The sequence below is a fragment of the Oncorhynchus gorbuscha genome, linkage group LG03 (assembly GCF_021184085.1).
Source record: "Oncorhynchus gorbuscha isolate QuinsamMale2020 ecotype Even-year linkage group LG03, OgorEven_v1.0, whole genome shotgun sequence".
NCBI classification, from domain to species: domain Eukaryota; kingdom Metazoa; phylum Chordata; class Actinopteri; order Salmoniformes; family Salmonidae; genus Oncorhynchus; species Oncorhynchus gorbuscha.
The window spans coordinates 71250418-71270631 of record NC_060175.1 but is presented as its reverse complement, the minus strand read 5'-3'; the positions used below and the strand labels follow the sequence as shown (position 1 = coordinate 71270631).

General features: G+C 45.0%; 2 protein-coding genes across 3 annotated transcripts in view; one reads left to right on the top strand and one right to left on the bottom strand.

Moving 5' to 3' along the window:
• Positions 1-729: 729 nt before the first annotated feature.
• The window catches only part of wrap73 (WD repeat containing, antisense to TP73), a 66431-nt gene continuing 46946 nt past the window's right edge, over positions 730-20214 (bottom strand). For both annotated transcript variants that reach the window (XM_046343578.1, XM_046343577.1), the window contains exons 3-13: positions 18328-18480; positions 17770-17886; positions 11617-11689; positions 10894-10997; positions 7153-7239; positions 6939-7073; positions 5886-5963; positions 3125-3230; positions 2072-2197; positions 1656-1847; positions 730-1265 (exon numbers count right to left, since the gene is read on the bottom strand). In XM_046343578.1, the coding sequence (XP_046199534.1) occupies positions 1126-1265; positions 1656-1847; positions 2072-2197; positions 3125-3230; positions 5886-5963; positions 6939-7073; positions 7153-7239; positions 10894-10997; positions 11617-11689; positions 17770-17886; positions 18328-18480 (1311 nt within the window). In that variant the 3' untranslated portion in view covers positions 730-1125. The remainder of the gene's footprint in view (positions 1266-1655; positions 1848-2071; positions 2198-3124; positions 3231-5885; positions 5964-6938; positions 7074-7152; positions 7240-10893; positions 10998-11616; positions 11690-17769; positions 17887-18327; positions 18481-20214) is intronic.
• tp73 (tumor protein p73) overlaps positions 17797-20214 on the top strand; it is a 46010-nt gene continuing 43592 nt past the window's right edge. The window contains exon 1 of the mRNA XM_046343574.1: positions 17797-18018. Within this exon, the coding sequence (XP_046199530.1) occupies positions 17987-18018 (32 nt within the window). The 5' untranslated portion in view covers positions 17797-17986. The remainder of the gene's footprint in view (positions 18019-20214) is intronic.

The following is a 20214-nucleotide window of genomic DNA, read 5'->3' as shown; positions in this document are numbered from 1 at the left end:
GTGTGAAGTACACTGGGGATTAGGGATTTCACCAAAGTAGAAAAAGTTTCCCAGACAGTCTAGGACTATACTTAATCTCTTACTTTGACCCCATGGGGAAATTTTGTTGCAGTGTCATGTACACATTTAAAGTGGCGTTTAAATACAAAACAAAATTGACAACACAACTTTCACAAGTTTACATACCAATAAAAATGATTAAAGAAATAAAACACACAAAAAAAAGACTAGCCTGCTGGCCTTAAATAGCCCGAGCTATTTAGGAGGGATATCACACCTCACACAAATGATTGTCTAGTTGTTTTTTTCCTCCTAAGGGGTGCCCTATACCTGCGTCCAGAGGAGAGTAGTTCAAAGTCCAGGTACAGGGGGTGGCTTTGGTCTAAAATGATTGTGAGCCTTGCAGAGGGCCCTGACCTTAAATATCTCACCCAGGCCTGAATGTTTGACTCCAAGTACCTTGCTTGCTGTGGTAATAATCACAGAAGATCCACGCTATAGCACTGAACTTTGGCAATATGGATGAATCGAGCCCCAAAGCTTTTTGGTTTTTAACAATACAGCCAGCCACATCAGTAATCTGTGCCTGAGGAACTCAGCACTACGTTTTCACCTTTTTCCATTCTCGTCCACAGCAGAACATTCCAACTGTTTGAGGCCTTCGGAGTGATTGAATGTAGACCGGAATGGTTAGACACAGTTGCTGTCTGAATCAAACTTCTAAACGGGTATTATTAGCAAACTTTATTACAAAATAATTGTTACCTCTAGACTTTACATTTTTACAAACACAATACTTCAAATAATTAAATGACAGAGACTTGACAAATGCACTTTGTAAACATCTCTTAAATACTACAGGAACTTGGACCTCAACTACACCTGCCCTATATTGTGACCCTCCCCTAAATAAGTCGAACGTTACCTGCAGGGATGGCTGACACTGACCAGTGCAAGTACACATGACCACAGTTTAATGGCCATAGAGTTGACTGTCAGAGCAGCACTTTGGAATTCTTCTGGTCATGTGCAGACCACAGCCCTGATTGAGTATGGGCTCAGACAGTCTTTGGAGTACTAATCTTAATGCTCTGGCCCCCGTAGGAGAGAGTACGTGGGGTTCTCTCACTTGACGTCGTCGTCGTCGTCCTCCTCCTCCTCCTCCTCCTCGACCTCCATGTAGCACAGACACAGTTGCTCTTTCCCCAACAGAATCAAGGAGTCTCCACTGCAGTGCCAAGTCACTGACTGCACCTGGAAACCACCTAGGAAGGAGGGACACACGAGGCGTTAAGGACCTCCACCTACTGCTCATATATGTCAAGCTGAAGTGTCCCTACCAGTGTACTGTTCCTCCATTTCAGTGTTGCCCCATACCTCTTTGAGTACCCCCAGCTCTTCCACTCAGTTGTTCTAGCGGAGTACTTGATTTAACTTGGTTTGGGAAACAGTCCTATTTCTATTACTGTGGAGTTTGCAGTGACCTGATGAATATCCATTTGGAATGTAAATATTGTTAACCAATAAAAGTACACAGCATTTGACTGTGCTTGACTACTTCTTTTACAGTTTTATTACAACCCATGATAAGTGATGTGTGTTTGACTTCACATGCTATGAGGTTTGTGGTGACGGCCGTGTCAGAGCTACAGTACCTTCAGCAGGGACCTGGACAGAGACGCAGCCTGCGGGGGACCAGAGGTAGAGCTTGGCGTTGCCGGTGCAGAGGGCCAGACGGGGCCGACGGGGGTCCCACTGGAAGCAGCGCACGGCCGACGTCTGCTCCAGAACAGCCAGGAGCCCCAGCCTCTGCATGTCCCAGACCCACACCACGCAGGCCATGTTGTCTATAGGGATAGACACACAAACCCTAGTCAGCACCATCATTGCCACCATACAATTAAATGGGACTAGTAATTCTGTGACAGCCACCAAATGCTATACAAACTATTCAGAAAATGATTGACATCATCTAACCCTGGTTGGTAAAGGGTCATTTTGTGAGTGTGGGTCTGCAGGGTTTACACCTATGGCTAGTAGAGCAACGTTACAGTGTGAATCTGTCCCTTACCATTCTTTGTGGCCAGGTAGCGGTTGTCTGAGCTGAATGCCATGGAGGAGACCCCGACTTTAGGGTTGGCACGGTCCAGGTCAGGTTTGACCACAGGTACCTGGACTGGCAATGGGCAGATCTCATCTACAACCGAGGGATGCGCCACAGAAGCAGGATCAATAAGTCAGACAATTTTGACAGTGATATAGACTCTGTGATAAAACCTTATTTTTCTGTGTACTAATAAAAATTATGCTGAATATGGGTTATTATACCATCTCAATTTCATCTATTCCAAATTGAATATTTTCTTAGGCTATAATTATTTTCTTAAGGTTGGTTTTTAATGAAGAGTTATAGCTAAGAATGTTGTATATTTAATTAAATATACACTCCTGTTGGCTAATATCCACTGCCAGGTGTGGCGTGATGTGGTGGACTTGCATTTGCTCTGTGTGTTGAAGAGGATGCTGCCCATAGTGATGTGGTGGACTTACATTTGCTCTGTGTGTTGAAGAGGGTGCTGCCTATAGTGATGTGCTTACATTTGCTCTGTGTGTTGAAGAGGGTGCTGCCCATAGTGATGTGGTGTGCTTACACATTTGCTCTGTGTGTTGAAGAGGGTGCTGCCCATAGTGATGTGGTGGGCTTACATTTGCTCTGTGTGTTGAAGAGGATGCTGCCCATAGTGATGTGGTGGACTTGCATTTGCTCTGTGTGTTGAAGAGGATGCTGCCCATAGTGATGTGGTGTGCTTACATTTGCTCTGTGTGTTGAAGAGGATACTGCCCTAGTGATGTGATGTGCTTACATTTGCTCTGTGTGTTGAAGAGGGTGCTGCCCATAGTGATGTGGTGTGCTTACATTTGCTCTGTGTGTTGAAGAGGGTGCTGCCCATAGTGATGTGGTGTGCTTACATTTGCTCTGTGTGTTGAAGAGGGTGCTGCCCATAGTGATGTGGTGTGCTTACATTTGCTCTGTGTGTTGAAGAGGGTGCTGCCTATAGTGATGTGCTTACAATTGCTCTGTGTGTTAAAGAGGGTGCTGCCCATAGTGATGTGATGTGCTTACATTTGCTCTGTGTGTTAAAGAGGGTGCTGCCCATAGTGATGTGTTGCTGAATGGACAGGTCTGCACTCCCCACCACCGGCTTCCTCTCCACCTCCTTGTAGACCACCTGACAACACAAGCTCCAGTCAGTCACCTGGCATGGTCAACACTTCCTCAGCAACACCCAAGCATTAAAGTGCCCAGTTAGGTAAATAATGGTCCTTTCGCAGCACTTGCTCACAATTAAAAGCATTGCGTTTCAAGCAATTACATATAAAGCAGTAGAGGGAGACATGAAATGGAGTGTGAGTATTGTAGCAGAGGGGACAGTGATACAGTCCCAAAATCATTTGCATGGCAGAAAGTAAATTACAACTTCCAAAATCCAACGGGACAGCAGAGTGCTGAAGCACGTAGTGTGTAAAAATCATCTGTCCTAGGTGAAAGCCACAATACCTTATTGATGTCACACCTGTTAAATCCACTTCAGAGTAGGTGAAGGGGAGACAGGTTAAAGAAGGATTTTTAAGCCTCGAGACAATTCAGACATGGATTTTGCCTGTGTGTGCGTCATTCAGAGAGTGAATAGGCAAGACAATTTTTTAAGTGCCTTTGAACGTGATATGGTAGGTGAAAGGCGCCCTGGTTTGTGTCAAGAACTGCAACGCTGCTGGGTTTTTCATGTTCATGTTTTTCAAGTTGTTTCCCAACATGTATTAACTTGACACATCCCTTCAGCCGTGGTATATTGCCATATATCACAAACCCCCGAGGTGCCTTATTGCTACATAAACTGGTTACCAACGTAATTAGAGCAGTAAAAATTAACATTTTGCATTACCCGTGGTATACAGTCTGATATACCACAGCTTTAAGCCAAATCAGCAATCAGGGCTCAAACCCCCCCAGTTTATAAATCTATTTAACTGCAACTGGTCTTGCTTATGAGCAGTTCAATCAACAAACATATTAGTGGAGATCAAGAAGAAGAATGGAGGAAGGACAGGGGGGGGCAGAGGGTTAAGAAACATTGACGAAGAGTAGTAGAGTGTAAGGGCATACTAGTGAAAGTAGTATGGACCCCTTAACCCCTACCCCTCTGCACGTTAGGTCGTCACATACAGTGGGGCAAAAAAGTATTTAGTCAGCCACCAATTGTGTAAGTTCTCCCACTTAAAAAAGATGAGGCCTGTAATTTTCATCATAGGTACACTTCAACTATGACAGACAAAATGAGAAAAAGAAATCCAGAAAATCACATTGTAGGATTTTAAATGAATTTATTTGCAAATTATGGTGGAAAATAAGTATTTGGTCAATAACAAAAGTTTGTCAATACTTTGTTATATACCCTTTGTTGGCAATGACAGAGGTCAAACGTTTTCTGTAAGTCTTCACAAGGTTTTCACACACTGTTGCTGGTATTTTGGCCCATTCCTCCATTCAGATCTCCTCTAGAGCAGTGATGTTTTGGGGCTGTTGCTGGGCAACACGACTTTCAACTCCCTCCACAGATTTTCTATGGGGTTGAGATCTGGAGACTGGCTAGGCCACTCCAGGATCTTGAAATGCTTCTTACGAAGCCAATTCTTCGTTGCCCGGGCGGTGTGTTTGGGATCATTGTCATGCTGAAAGACCCAGCCACGTTTCATCTTCAATGCCCTTGATGATGGAAGGAGGTTTTCACTCAAAATCTCACGATACATGGCCCCATTCATTCTTTCCTTTACAAGGATCAGTCGTCCTGGTCCCTTTGCAGAAAAACAGCCCCAAAGCATGATGTTTCCACCCCCATGCTTCACAGTAGGTATGGTGTTCTTTGGATGCAACTCAGCATTCTTTGTCCTCCAAACACAACGAGTTGAGTTTTTACCAAAAAGTTATATTTTGGTTTCATCTGACCATATGACATTCTCCCAATCTTCTTCTGGATCATCCAAATGCTCTCTAGCAAACTTCAGACGGGCCTGGACATGTACTGGCTTAAGCAGGGGGACACGTCTGGCACTGCAGGATTTGAGTCCCTGGCGGCGTAGTGTGTTACTGATGGTAGGCTTTGTTACTTTGGTCCCAGCTCTCTGCAGGTCATTCACTAGGTCCCCCCGTGTGGTTCTGGGATTTTTGCTCACCGTTCTTGTGATCATTTTGACCCCACGGGGTGAGATCTTGCGTGGAGCCCCGGATCGAGGGAGATTATCAGTGGTCTTGTATGTCTTCCATTGCTAAATGGCATATATTATTATTATTATTATTTCCTAATAATTGCTCCCACATTTGATTTCTTCAAACCAAGCTGCTTACCTATTGCAGATTCAGTCTTCCCAGCCTGGTGCAGGTCTACAATTTTGTTTCTGGTGTCCTTTGACAGCTCTTTGGTCTTGGCCATAGTAGAGTTTGGAGTGTGACTGTTTGAGGTTGTGGACAGGTGTCTTTTATACTGATAATACATTCAAACAGGTGCCATTAATACAGGTAACGAGTGGAGGACAGAGGAGCCTCTTAAAGAAGAAGTTACAGGTCTGTGAGAGCCAGAAATCTTGCTTGTTTGTAGGTGACCAAATACTTATTTAACACCATAATTTGCAAATAAATTCATAAAAATCCTACAATGTGATTTTCTGGATTCTTTTTCCTCATTTTGTCTGTCATAGTTGAAGTGTACCTATGATGAAAATTACAGGCCTCATCTCTTTTAAGTGGGAGAACTTGCACAATTGGTGGCTGACTAAATACTTTTTTGCCCCACTATAACTGACATGTACTCATTGGAAAGAGTACTCACAGCTTTAGCATTGTTGATGGTGGCTGGGTGGTCAAACTCAGTCACTTTCTTCCAGGTGATGTGGTTTAGGATCCGGACCTGATCAAAACCATCAGGTAAGCCCACATCAGTCATACCACCAACCCCATGTCCCTATAGTCTAAAATAGCTTCAACTCATTATATTATTTTCTACATGACTATGGGACAATATTCCAGACACACAATGCATTCTCCATGGAAAGTGCTTTCATTACAGGACTACGCCTAATCTGTGTCTGGGAAACCAGCCCCAAATGTTTGGAATGCGACTTGACCAATAAATCACTTCTCTGTAAAGGCCTACGCACGATAGTAGATAAGAGTTTCTTTTCAGGAACCACATCAATATAATCTGCACCCGCGTTAATTTTGCCAGCTATTTTAGATTTAGTCTTAAAATACATTTCAGTTATCAGTCACATAGTCAGTGCATTTTATCCAATACATAACTACAACTTTCTGCTTCCCTTGTGTGCAGGTAGCCTTGTCCAACTAAGCCCACTATCCCCTCGTATACTTTAGCTGTCAACATTGCTATTGTGGCAGATTTTAGCCAATACCAGGAATAATAAACCATATGGCTATAAAGCCTTGGCTAGAGGTCCAACAATTCAGAGCTCTGATTTTCTCCCCATCATAACTGCCGGAGGGGTGTAAATAAGTGATTTCCCTGAAAAGGGGACAAGACAAGCCTTCCAACAATGCCAGAAGTATTATGTCAGAAAAAAGCAAATCGCATTTGTGGAACCGCAAGAATGGCAACATAGATGAATTACAGCACACATGAATGACCATTAGGCTCATGTGGAATTCTCATCTAGTTACATTTTCAACAACTAAAATGAAGTAATTTGTAATGTCCCCCCCAAGGCATTTCTCGTTATAGTCACTCGCTTTCATCAAGAAAAGTAGGTCATTGACCAAATTAAATTATTGTTGAAGAAATTAACACGGATCTGCACAGGTTGCACAGAATGCGTGTATCTGGAAGCCACCGTAAGCCTATAGAAAGAGAAGGAGACAGAGCGCAGACCTTTCCATCATAGCTGCCGATGGCCAGGAACTGGCTGCTGGGACTCCAGGCCAGAGACTTGATGCCCAGCGACCACTCATACGCACTGAAGGTGGACAGCAGCCGACCGTCCAGCGAATACAGCAGCACCTTGTACTGGGGAGAGAGCACACACACACTCTCTCAGGGTTCCCACTTTGTCAACATATTGTCAACTAATTTTACAATGGCTTACCTCCAAACAGCTGTCCCATACAGCCAGAACACAGCCGTTAGGAGACCACTCCACCCCCGCCAAGTCCTGGGTCTCTGTTTCAAAGTGCTTTGAAAGGTAGACAGGGGGAGGTCAAACAAGAGGATACAGACAATTACCAGAAAAAAAGACAGGGACAAACTGTGCATCTGTACAGGTGCATCGGTTGTTTGGGCCCCACTTTACAATGTGTCAAAATGTACAAAACATTAGGAACATGAGCTCTTTCCATGACAGAATGACCAGGTGAAAGCTTTGATCCCTTATTGATGGCACTTGTTAAATTCACTTCAAATCAATGTAGATGAAGGGGAGGAGACAGTTTTAAAGGATTTTAAGCCTTGAGACATGGATTGTGTATGTGTGCCATTCAGGGGGTGAATGGGCAAGAAAATATTTAAGCGAACTGGGTATGGTAGTAGGTGCCAGGGCGCACCAGTTTGCGTGTCAAGAAATGCAACGTTGCTGGGTTTTTCACACTCAGTTTCCAGCGTGCAAGAATGGTCCACCACACAAAGGACACCCAGCAAACTTGACAGAACTGTGGGAAGCATTGGAGTTAACATGGGCCAGCATCCCTGTGGAACGCTTGACACCTTGTCAAGTCCATGCCCCGATGAATTGAAAGCGTTCCTAATGTTTTGTAAACTCAGAAAAAAAAAGAAACCGTCCTCACTGTGAACTGAGTTTATTTTCAGCTAACTTAACGTGTAAATATTTGTATGAACATAAGTTCAACAACTGAGACAAACTGAACAAGTTCCACAGACATGTGACTAACAGAAATGGAATAATGTGTCCCTGAACAAGGGGGGGTGACAAAATCAAAAGTAAGTCAGTATCTGGTGTGGCCACCAGCTGCATTAAGTACTGCAGTAAATCTCCTCCTCATGGACTGCACCAGATTTGCTCCAAGGCACCTGCAAGTTCCCGGACATTTCTGGGGGGGAATGGCCCTGGCCCCCACCCTCTGATCCAACAGGTCCCAGACGTGCTCAATGGGATTGAGATTCAGGCTCTTCGCTGGCCATGGCAGAACACTGACATTCCTGTCTTGCAGGAAATCAGCCATACTGCTCGTTCTGTGCGTGGTGGCATTGTCATGCTGGAGGTTCATGTCAGGATGAGCCTGCAGGAAGGGTACCACATGAGGGAGGAGGATGTCTTTCCTGTAACGCACATCGTTGAGACTGCTTGCAATGACAACAAGCTCAGTCCGATGATGCTGTGACACACCGCCCCAGACCATGACGGACCCTCCACCTCCAAATCGATCCCGCTCCATAGTACAGGCCTCGGTGTAACGCTAATTCCTTCGACGATAAACACAAATCCAGCCATCACCTCTGGTGAGACAAAAACAGTGACTAGTCAGTGAAGAGCACTTTTTGGAAGTCCTGTCTGGTCCAGCGACAGTGGGTTTGTGCCCATAGGCAACGTTGTTGCCGGTGATGTCTGGTGAGGACCTGCCTTACAACAGGCCTACAACCCCTCAGTCCAGCCTCTCTAAGCCTATTGCGGACAGTCTGAGCACTGATTGAGGGATTGTGCGTTCCTGGTGCAACTCGGGCAGTTGTTGTTGCCATCCTGTACCTGTCCTGCAGGTGTGATGTACAGATGTACCAATCCTGTGCAGGTGTTACACGTGGTTTGCCAATGCGAGGACGATCAGCTGTCCATCCCGTATCCCCGTCTTAGGCATCTCACAGTATGGACATTGCAATTTATTGCCCTGGCCACATCTGCAGTCCTCATTTTATTTTTTAAATTTCACCTTTATTTAACCAGGTAGGCAAGTTGAGAACAAGTTCTCATTTACAATTGCGACCGTGCCAAGATAAAGCAAAGCAGTTCGACACATACAACGACACAGAGTTACACATGGAGTAAAACAAACATACAGTAAATACAGTATAAACAAGTCTATATACGATGTGAGCAAATGAGGTGAGATATGGGAGGTAAAGGCAAAAAAAAGGCCATGGTGGCAAAGTAAATACAATATAGCAAGTAAAACACTGGAATGGTAGTTTTGCAATGGAAGAATGTGCAAAGTAGAAATAAAAATAATGGGGTGCAAAGGAGCAAAATAAATAAATAAAATACAGTTGGGAAAGAGGTAGTTGTTTGTGCTAAATTATAGGTGGGCTATGTACAGGTGCAGTAATCTGTGAGCTTCTCTGACAGTTTGTGCTTAAAAGTAGTGAGGGAGATAAATGTTTCCAGTTTCAGAGATTTTTGTAGTTTGTTCCAGTCATTGGCAGCAGAGAACTGAAGGAGAGGCGGCCAAAGAAATAATTGGTTTTGGGGGAGACCAGAGAGATATACCTGCTGGAGTGCGTGCTACAGGTGGGTGATGCTATGGTGACCAGCGAGCTGAGATAAGGGGGACTTTACCTAGCAGGGTCTTGTAGATGACATGGAGTCAGTGGGTTTGGCGACGAGTATGAAGCGAGGGCCAGCCAACGAGAGCGTACAGGTCGCAATGGTGGATAGTCTATTGGGCTTTGGTGACAAAACGGATTGCACTGTGATAGACTGCATCCAATTTGTTGAGTAGGGTATTGGAGGCTATTTTGTAAATGACATCGCCGAAGTCAAGGATTGGTAGGATGGTCAGTTTTACAAGTGTATGTTTGGAGCATGAGTGAAGGATGCTTTGTTGCGAAATAGGAAGTCAATTTTAAATGTAACTTTGGATTGGAGATGTTTGATGTGGGTCTGGAAGGAGAGTTTACAGTCTAACCAGACGCCTAGGTATTTGTAGTTGTCCACATATTCTAAGTCAGAGCCGTCCAGGGTAGTGATGTTGGACAGGCGGGCAGGTGCAGGCAGCCATCGGTTGAAGAGCATGCATTTAGTTTTACTTGTATTTAAGAGCAATTGGAGACCACGGAAGGAGAGTTGTATGGCATTGAATCTTGCCTGGAGGGTTGTTAACACAGTGACCAAAGAAGGGCCAGAGGTATACAGAAGGGTGTCGTCTGCGTAGAGGTGGATCAGAGACTCACCAGCAGCAAGAGCGACATCATTAATGTATACAGAGAAGAGAGTCGGTCCAAGAATTGAACCCTGTGGCACCCCCATAGACTGCCAGAGGTCCGGACAGCAGACCCTCCGATTTGACACACTGAACTCTATCAGAGAAGTAGTTGGTAAACCAGGCGAGGCAATCATTTGAGAAACCAAGGCTGTCGAGTCTGCCGATGAGGCTGTGGTGATTGACAGAGTCGAAAGCCTTGGCCAGATCAATGAATACCGCTGCACAGTAATGTTTCTTATCGATGGCGGTTAAGATATCAATTAGGACCTTGAGCGTGGCTGAGGTGCACCCATGACCAGCTCTCATGCCTCCTTGCAGCATGCCTGAGGCACGTTCACGCAGATGAGCAGAGACCCTGGGCATCTGTCTTATGGTGGTTTTCAGAGAGAGTAGAAAAGCCTCTTTAGTGTCCTAAGTTTTCATAACTCTGACCTTTATTGCCTACCGTCTGTAAGCTGTTAGTGTCTTAACAACCGTTCCACAGGTGCACGTTCATTAACTGTTTATGGTTCATTGAACAAGCATATGAAACCGTGTTTAAACCCTTTACAATGAAGATCTGTGAAGTTATTTGGATTTTTATGAATTATCTTTGAAAGTTTGAGTTTATCAAACTAAAATGTAAATCCACAAACTTTTTTTGGGACACTCCCGTGGTGGGAGCTCTGAGTGGCACTCACCCTCAGTAGGTGCCAGTCGTCACACACAAACACACTAACGTAGTCTCTGCAGTCGCGGCGCTCCGCTAGGGCCATGTAGCAGCCGTCCCTGCTGAAGTCTATCCCTGGAACCACAGACCAGGGGGGGAAACAATGCACAGGAAACGCTATTTAACATAGTCAAAATCTTTCCCCACACAAGCACACCTGACTCAACTACTCATCATCTAAGTCCTTGTACAAAGACAATGTTGGGATAGAGGACAATTTGCAGATGCAAAAGTGATATGCTTTAGACCTACATTATGTTCATCTAGGTGACACGTGTCCAAAATTATTTGTGGTGATTTGTCGTCATGTTAACCTATAGCGTTGCTGTGGTGTACAGCACAGTCTATCGAGTGTAACTATCAAGAGGCCTTCAGCGGCAAGTGGTTGGCATTGCTGGATTATTTATACGGTGGATCCAACGGTGCTTGGGTCACGTGGTGGTGGTGTGTGAACCTTTGGGTAGTGGTTGGAGCCCAAGACAATAACTCCACTGGCTGCTGACAAACAGGTTATGGCGAGCATGCACCATTTACTGAAGAGGGCTCCAGCTGTCAGCAGATGGCCCATAGGCCCTAAGGTCAAGGGACAGGGAGGGACGCGATTCACCAGCCCATGTGTCAAGCCAGTCAGTGTGGCCCTGTCCCCAAGTCCTCTCGCTGAAAAACACATACATACACACACTCACGTACTTACCCTTCTGACATGCCTTGGGGTACTTGATGTAAGATACGGCTTTGGTGCACAAGGACCAGACGGTAACTCTCAGCTGTCCAAAAAAAAAAAGAAGAAACAAAAATGTAACAAACTGCACCTCATCTCCCAGTGAAAGGTTAGCTGGCACAGGGGAATAGCCTACAAAGACTCATCCCTCCAAAAACAGACATCTTTGATCCGCGATGAATTATTTTGAATGTCTAGGCCCGTTTAATAAAGCAAACCGCGTCGCCGTTTGCACCCCATGCCCGCTCTTCATTGGCAACATGGCCTCTTCCTCTGTAAGAGGAGCTGGATGGAGGCTTTAATGTGGTAAGTGTGGTAAGTGTGGAGCTCAGAGCAGGGCGTCAACAACAGCCGCCTATTAATAAGAGCTCAGTCAACTCTTCGACTAATGAGACCGCTGAGAGCTCCTCGCTATCCCTGCCACTCCGTCCGTTTAGGTTTTATACCAAACGCAGCAGTCACCCCGTTCGGCTTCAACACAGCCCCTGGGGGACTCCGTGTCTGTCTGCGGAAGAGATCCACGAGGGTCTTCGTGATGGATAAGACTAAGAAGAGCGGTGGTGCTGAATGGTTAAACCACTCACAAGGGAAAGTTCTAAATCTAAAACACTACAATAATGAAATCTCTAGACTATCCATTAATAACAGCAGTTAAGTACAAGTACGACCCTTATCGGTTACCAGCAGAACTGGACAATAGAAACAAGGCCAATGCCAGCCTGTCTACCCGTAAAGATTCACGTCACCCCTGCCCCCCAAAATCTTCCGAGATGAGCTTTACACGTCGCAGCACACAACCAGCAGGCGGACAGTAACACGCTGCATCTAGCCTTCCAAGAACCAAGACCAGCATGTGACAGGTCCTGCACTCTTAGTTTCTTCCTCGTTTAATTCATGATCAGAAAAACAAAGGTGTTCATGTGAAAACATTGAAACTACATATGCTTTGTTAAAAATAACATAACTAGGTCTATACTGTAAGATGCACAATATAGTATTTGTTTTCAGCCTAGAGCGAGCCTAGTTATTGTTACTCCTAAAAGTAAAAGCCAGAACAGTAGTCATTCTACACCATCCAAATGACATTACGGCTATGTAGCCTACCACCACAAGCATGTTATGGGTGCAAAATGCAAGGCCTACATATTTTCTTTTACAACCTAGTAAGCCAATATAAATGTGCATGCATACACTTCTCCGCACCCTGTCTTATCATACTTTGAATACTAAGCCTGTGCAAATGCTGGACTAAACTAGTCTCGGTGATCAGCCAAGACTGTTATGTGGCTTCATAACAATAAATAAGCTTGAGACAGAAGTGACAAAGTCGAGGGTCGTCAATTCAAGTGTGAACTGTAATCAAGACCCTCAGCCTCTGTGCGGCCTTGGTAGGCGGCGGCTTATATGGTGTGCATGTCAGAACTCACAACGACACTCCCAAAATTCCAATTAAAACTTAATTCAGGGTGCTCCCTTTGCCTACACTGCAAACATCAAAAAACTACACAACTGTATGAAGGAGATGAACTTTAAATAGATCTAGCATGGCATGCTTTCCCTGATTTTCTAACTAGGGCTCACTTTCTCACTCAGGGGAGGAAGGCATTCAGGCAGGAGTCTGTCTGACCTACTGGCTGTTGCTTCCCTGGGTAACTGACCAGGGCATGCTCCTGAGGTACCAAGACATCCAGCTGTGGCCTGTCATTACACCCACACACCCCCTCCCACAGATCCATGGAAACCACCATCAACACAGCTCAACACAGTTCTTCTTGGATAACTTGTACCCCACCACATTGACATGGGGGGACTGGGTTGGGAGATTGTCTGGGGGGGTGTAACTTTAAACTGGGAAGAGGGAGGGAGCGGCACATATGTAAAATAGGTGAGAAATGCTTCTCTGTGTTGCCTGGCATGCCAGTCTGGGGCACTGAAGCTGGTAAAACTACACCTTGGATGCAAACTGGGAGCAGTAGACTGGCGTTTCAGTCTAGGACAGAGACAAGATGGTCCAAGAGCAAATAAAGGCACTTCTGTTTATCCATCAGAATAAAGGGACACAAATAATGCTTTGTATTGGCCTTCACAGCATGATCATCAGCTTTAGGCTTCTTTTATAGGAAGTTTGTTACAGTGCATTGAGAAAGTATTCAGACCCCTTGACTTTTTCCACGTTTTGTTTACATTACAGCCTTATTTTAAAATGGATTAAAAATAGTCCCCCCCCCAATCTACACACAATACCCCATAATGACAAAGCAAAAACAGGTTTAGAAAATGTTGCACATTTATTAAAAATAAAACTGAAATATCACATTTACAAAAGTACTCAGACAGTTTAGTCAGTACTTTGTTGAAGCACCTTTTTGGTGGCGATTACAGCCTCAAGTCTTCTTGGGAATGACACTACAAGCTTGGCACACCTGTATTTGGAGTTTCTCCCATTCTTCTCTGTAGATCCTCTCAAGCTCTGTTAGGTTGGATGGGGAGCATTGATGCACAGCTATTTTTAGGTCTCCCCAGAGATGTTCGAACGGCTGGGCCACTCAAGGACATTCAGAGACTTGTCTTGGCTGTGTGCTTAGGGTCGTTGTCCTGTTGGAAGGTGAACCGTCGCCCCAGTTTGAGGTCCTGAGCGCTCTGGATCAGGATCTCTGTACTTTGCGCCGTTCAGAATTCCCTCAATCCTGACTAGTCTCCCAGTCCCTGCATCTGAAAAACATCCCCACAGCATGCTGCCACCACCATGCTTCACTGTCGGGATGGTACCAGGTTTCCTCCAGACCTGACACTTGGCATTAAAACCAAAGAGTTCAATCTTGGTTTCATCAGACCAGAGAATCTTGTTTCTCAAACTTCTTCAATTTAAGAGTGATAGAGGCCAGTGTTCTTCAATGCTGTAGAAATGTTTTGGTACCCTTCCCCAGATCTGTGCCTCAACACAATCCTGTCTCGGAGCTCTACGGACAATTCCTTTGAACTCATGGCTTGGTTTTTGCTCTGACATGCACTGTCAACTGTGGGACCTTACATAGACAGGTGTGTGCCTTTCCAAATCATGTCCAATCAATTTAATATATCACCGCTGGACTCCAATCAAGTTGTAGAAACACCTCAAGGATGGTCAACGGAAGCAGGATGAACCGGAGCTCAATTTCAAGTCTCATAGCAAAGGGTCTGAATACTTACGTAAATAAGGTACGTTTCTTTTTTAATAAATTAGCAAAAACGTCAAAACCAGTTCTCTTTGTCATTATGCAGTAGTGTATAGATTGATGACGTGAAAAATGTATTGAATCCATTTTAGAATAAGGTTGTAACGTAACAACGTGGAAAAAGGAGTCTACATACTTACCGAATGCACTGTATAAGCAGGGAGGGCATGTGTCGACGAGAAGACAGCACATTTTACAGAGCAGAGGTGCCTGCTAGGGTGTCGTGCTGACTGGCAGGGTGGATGGAGGGCCTAAACCGTGGCTACCAGCTCACAACAGTACTGGTTCACTTCCCATTGGAGGAATTAATTTGACTTGGTTTCATTTATCCTGTTTAAAGCTCTCCCACAGCCTTGTTCTAAACATAACCTCACAGGAGTTATGCCTCAAGCCCTCAACCCTAGAACGAAAAGGCCCACTGGGACAAGAAAGGCTACACTTGATAAACAGGACCAACTACACCGCAGAATCCCTGACAGCAAATCACAAATCCATCAGCTCCTCCTGTGGCAGCACTTTTTATATGCGAGAGAGAATTAGTGAAGCTGCGACTCCTGGGAGGAATCTTTGCATAGGCCTATCTGTCAGCAATGGATAAGTCCATATGCATTCCCCATCAGAGACGGTCTCTCAACCCGATATAGACACATTTCTCCTGTTACAGCCTTATAATTCCCCCGTGGATTGGAGTGCGGTGTAGCCAGGCGTCAGTCTGGATGACTGATTGTCGATTGTCAGAGTAAAGCTGTGGCAGCTACTTGGATTCACAGTTTCTCTGATAGCTAACGCTGCCAACATGCTACGCGCTAGCGGGGATCCCGCGCCGCCGGCCAGGCACGCAGCTAACCTGATCTCAACAATGCTTAAACCATTAGAGGTATATAATGTTCGTGCCGGCCTTGAGTGGATGTCTTCCACACCGGTTTTACAGCTTGCTCAGCTGGTTTGTTGGATTAGCAGTGAATATGTGCAGCATAGTGCCAGTGGAGAGAATCAGGAGTGGGAATTATGTATGGCTTTTTGATTCGAACATGCAATGAGGGTAAAAGTAATTCTACAAACACCTATTTGAATGACATCAAGCCTATCCATGAAGCTAGTCCTAATTACCAATGTTAAGTCACTTCTGAAGAGTGTACGATAGGCAACCCACTCAGACAGCCAAGAGACTCCAGGATGTCCTGCTAACGTGTAAGAACATGGAGAATGCAATAGACTAATCAACTCTCCAATTGTCCTTTATGTACAGTAGCGATTGGCCGTAAGCTAAATCACATAACGCATGCAAGATATGGTGTAAGACAATTTTAGCATCAAAAAAACTGCTTGTTAACCATTTGTACATGGACAAAAAGTGCAAAGCACAGTAAAGCAGTGCAAACTGTGGTGAGGGCTGGAGGTAAGATCAGATCTGGAGACTGGCTCACGCCGCGGCCTGCTGCTCCGGCGACTCTCCTACGCGAAATGGCATATCTACAGAGATGAGCGTAAATCCAAACCCTCGTCTAGCACCATCAGCTGTTAACTGACAAATTGCATCCATGTATCAAAACAGTCAGTGGGGAGAAAAGAAAACACACAGTCACACACACAGTGGGTTCAACACAGCAGCTGTCCCCTAACAAGTTAATATAGCATCTTGTTCATGAGCTCCCGGCTGAAACTGAGCCCTGATACGAACACCCGTCTGGCACAGCCATAATGAAATCTTTGTGGAGGGGTGAAGGTGAGGTCAGCAGCACTGCGGCAACGCGGGCGTCATCACCCCTAGACTTTTGGTAAACGGGCTTGGCACCCCAAATGTGAAAACAGGGGATCTTGCATGAGTTCTGAGCATACAAGGCAACAAACAGGGGGTGCTACTTGAACTTATCCAATAAGAAATGCACATTTTGTTGCAAAATGTATTTGTTTTACATCTTCCCCAAATCAACAACTGACAATTGTTCCCTTCTCAGAATTTAATGGAAAGAGCAGACAGACCCAGGAGCAGACAGACCTAGGGAGACTCCATTCTATTCCTGTGTTTGTTGAAGAAGCAGACAGACAAAGCAGAAATGTCAGACACTTGCACTCCCTGCTCCCTCTCAAACCTCCAGACACAGTTGTGCCTGGGCCCCGGCACCTGTCAGTGAGTCTTGGAGTCGGGTTCGGGCGTCAGGCGGGCCCCGCCATGGCACGGTGCCCAAGTCGTAACCCAAACAGGCGGGCGAGGACGAGTGCAGCCCACTCCCCCCTCTGATACCTAGGGACAAATATGCTCCCAACAAGCCAGACGACTGCACTTTCACCTACAGTCATTGCAGACGTGCAAAGCAAGCTGCGATGTCGTCACACCGACACTGGTTTGGTTCCAGCAAGCATGTTCATTCAAAGTCTAAACTAATCAGAAAGATGCTATAAATGTACTTTGCCATTTCTTATTAAGCAAAACTCACCACATTAAAAATGTAAGTGTGGCTGAATTTCCCAGCCTATTGGATGTGTGACAAAACACATTGGATGGATTGTCATCTTCCAAGAATATAACAAATATCTACAGCCCAATTCCGTTTCTCCCCCTGTACACTTCCACCATGGATTTCAAAGGGAGGGAGTAGTGTAAGGAACATGGTGAAAACCCACTTAAGCACAGACTTACACCAATCGAGTGCTTTTTAAATGCTTCAAAGGGAATGAACGAGTGCACACTTCGGGGAGGAGATATTAAATAGGACTCGGAAGGAACTTAATTTGTGTGTCGAGGATATGACAGAACACTAGCTGGAGTAACTGAAATCAGGCATACATTTGTCAGGTGGGGCAGGGTCTGGTGTCTGCTGTCTATTTTCAGGTCTCCTCCTTCATTATGGGCAGCAACAGTCGACACCAGACAAACACATAAACACACTCCTAGTGACTTCACACTTACATGGAACTCTGTGGTGTTGAGAATGTGACGTCCGTCTGGGCTCCAGCGCGAGGAGACTAGTCCTATCGAGCCCTCGTCAATCTTACAGTACCAGTCGGGCTGCTCTAGAGACCACACCTGAGAGGAGAGCGAGATTGTGAGAGAAGGACAACTACCTTTCCCTGAGCTCAACCTGTACTCAAACCTTTGACCACACCAAATCTGACCCAGAGACGAAATGAAAGACTGGAGATGGTTACCTCTGCAAAAGTAAGCTGTTCTTTTTGCACAGTGCATTTGATCTTAACACTGTCTCAAATGAGGGATAATTTCCCTTTCATTACAAAATGGTCAGTAATAATTTACTTAAATTCCACTTTATCTGTGCAAGTTTTTTTTTTTTTATATTTGTACACTTTATACCCAGTTTAATTTCCCACATTCTGTATATTTAAGCATCCATCAACAGTCTGAACAAGCTAATTCAGCACCAAAAAATTAAAATAAAATACACCAACTGTCATTATTGGACAAATGAGATAAAAACAATATGCACTAGCCTAATAGAGGAGCGCATACCTGCACTAGTCCCCTCTTGTACATGGCACAGAGGATGAAGAGCGAGTCAGAGGACCACTCCATGTGGACTATCTGGTCCAGGCAAGTGTAAAGGTGCAAGATCTGTAGGGTGTTCACGTCACGCACCACCAGCCTGTACTGCACACACGTGGCCTGGGGGGGGGCAGATGGAGAGAGACAGGAAGTGAGACAGTCAAGCAGAAAAAAGTTATGTTCCGGCACATCTGTGTACTTTTGGACTTGTTAACTCCTCGGTTGTAAGATCATGAACGTCTATCTGCCATGCCTGTTGTCGATGTTTAAAAGTGCATATTTGAGTGCATAAGTGGAGTACATACTGTGTGCATCATATTTGCACTGAAAACATTTATATGACTAGGGTACCTGCCATGCGGTGGCGGATTTAAATGCTACCAAATAAACCAAGATTCTCTGGTCTGATGAAACCAAGATTGAACACTTTGGCCTGAATGCCAAGTGTCACGTCTGCAGGAAACCTGGCACCATCCCTACATTGAAGCATGGTGGTGGCAGCATCATGCTGTGGGGATGTTTTTCAGTGGCAGGGACTGGGAGACTAGTCAGGATCGAGGAACGGAGCAAAGTACAGAGAGCTCCTTTATGAAAAGCGCTCTGGAGCAGGTTAGGACCTCAGACTGGGGGCGAAGGTTCACCTTCCAACAGGACAACGACCCTAAGCACACAGCCAAGACGACGCAGGAGTGACTTCGGGACAGGTCTCTGAATGTTCTTGAGTGGCCCACGGACGTGAACATCTCTGGAGAAACCTGAAAATAGATGTGCAGGGACACTCTGCATCCATCCTGACAGAGCTTGAGAGGATCTGCAGAGAATGGGAGAAACTCCCCAAATACAGGTGTGCCAAGCTTGTAGTGTCATACCGAAAAGACTCAAGGCTATTATCGCTTCAACTAAGTACTGAGTAATGGGTCTGAATACATACAGTACCAGTCAAAAGTGTGAATGGGTGAGAGTGTCCAGTGTTTCATTTTCTTTTCTTTCTCTATTTTCTACATTGTAGAATAATAGTGAAGACATGGAAACTATGAAATAACACAAGGAGTAACCAAAAAAGGGTTAAACAAATGAAAATATATTTTAGATTTGAGATTATTCAAAGTAGCCACCCTTTACCTGACAGCTTTGCCCACTCTTGACATTCTCTCAACCAGCTTGATGAGATATTCACCTGGAATGCATTTCAATTACTGGTGTGCCTTGTTAAAGTTACATTTGTGGAATTTCCTTACTTCATAATGGGTTTGGGCCAATAAGTTGTGTTATGACAAGGTAGGAGTGGTATACAGAAGATAGCCCTATTTGGTAAAAGACCAAGTCCATATTATGGCAAGAACAGCTCAAATAAGCAGAGAAATGACAGTCCATTACTTTAAGACATGAATGTCAGTCAATCCGGAAAATTGCAAGAACATTTAAAGTTTCTTCAAGTGCAGTCGGAAAAACCATGAAGCGCTATGATGAAACTGGCTCTCATGAGGACCACCACAGGAAAGTAAGACCCAGAGTTACCTCTGCTACAGAGGATAAGGTCATTAATGTTACCAGTCTCAGAAATTGCAGACAACTGTTCAGAGGAGACTACATGAATAAGGACATGGTCAAATTGCTGAAAAGAAACCACTCCTAAAAGGACACCAATAAGAAGAAGATTTAGAATTAGACCGGTGGAAATCTGTCCTTTGGTCTGATGAGTCCAAATTTGAGATTGGTTCCAACCGCCGTGACTGAGACGCAGAGTAGGTGAACTAATGATCTCTGCATGTGTGGTTCCCACCGTGAAGCATGGAGGAGGCGGTGTAATGGCGTGTGGGTGCTTTGCCTGTGACACTGTTGGTGTTTTATTTA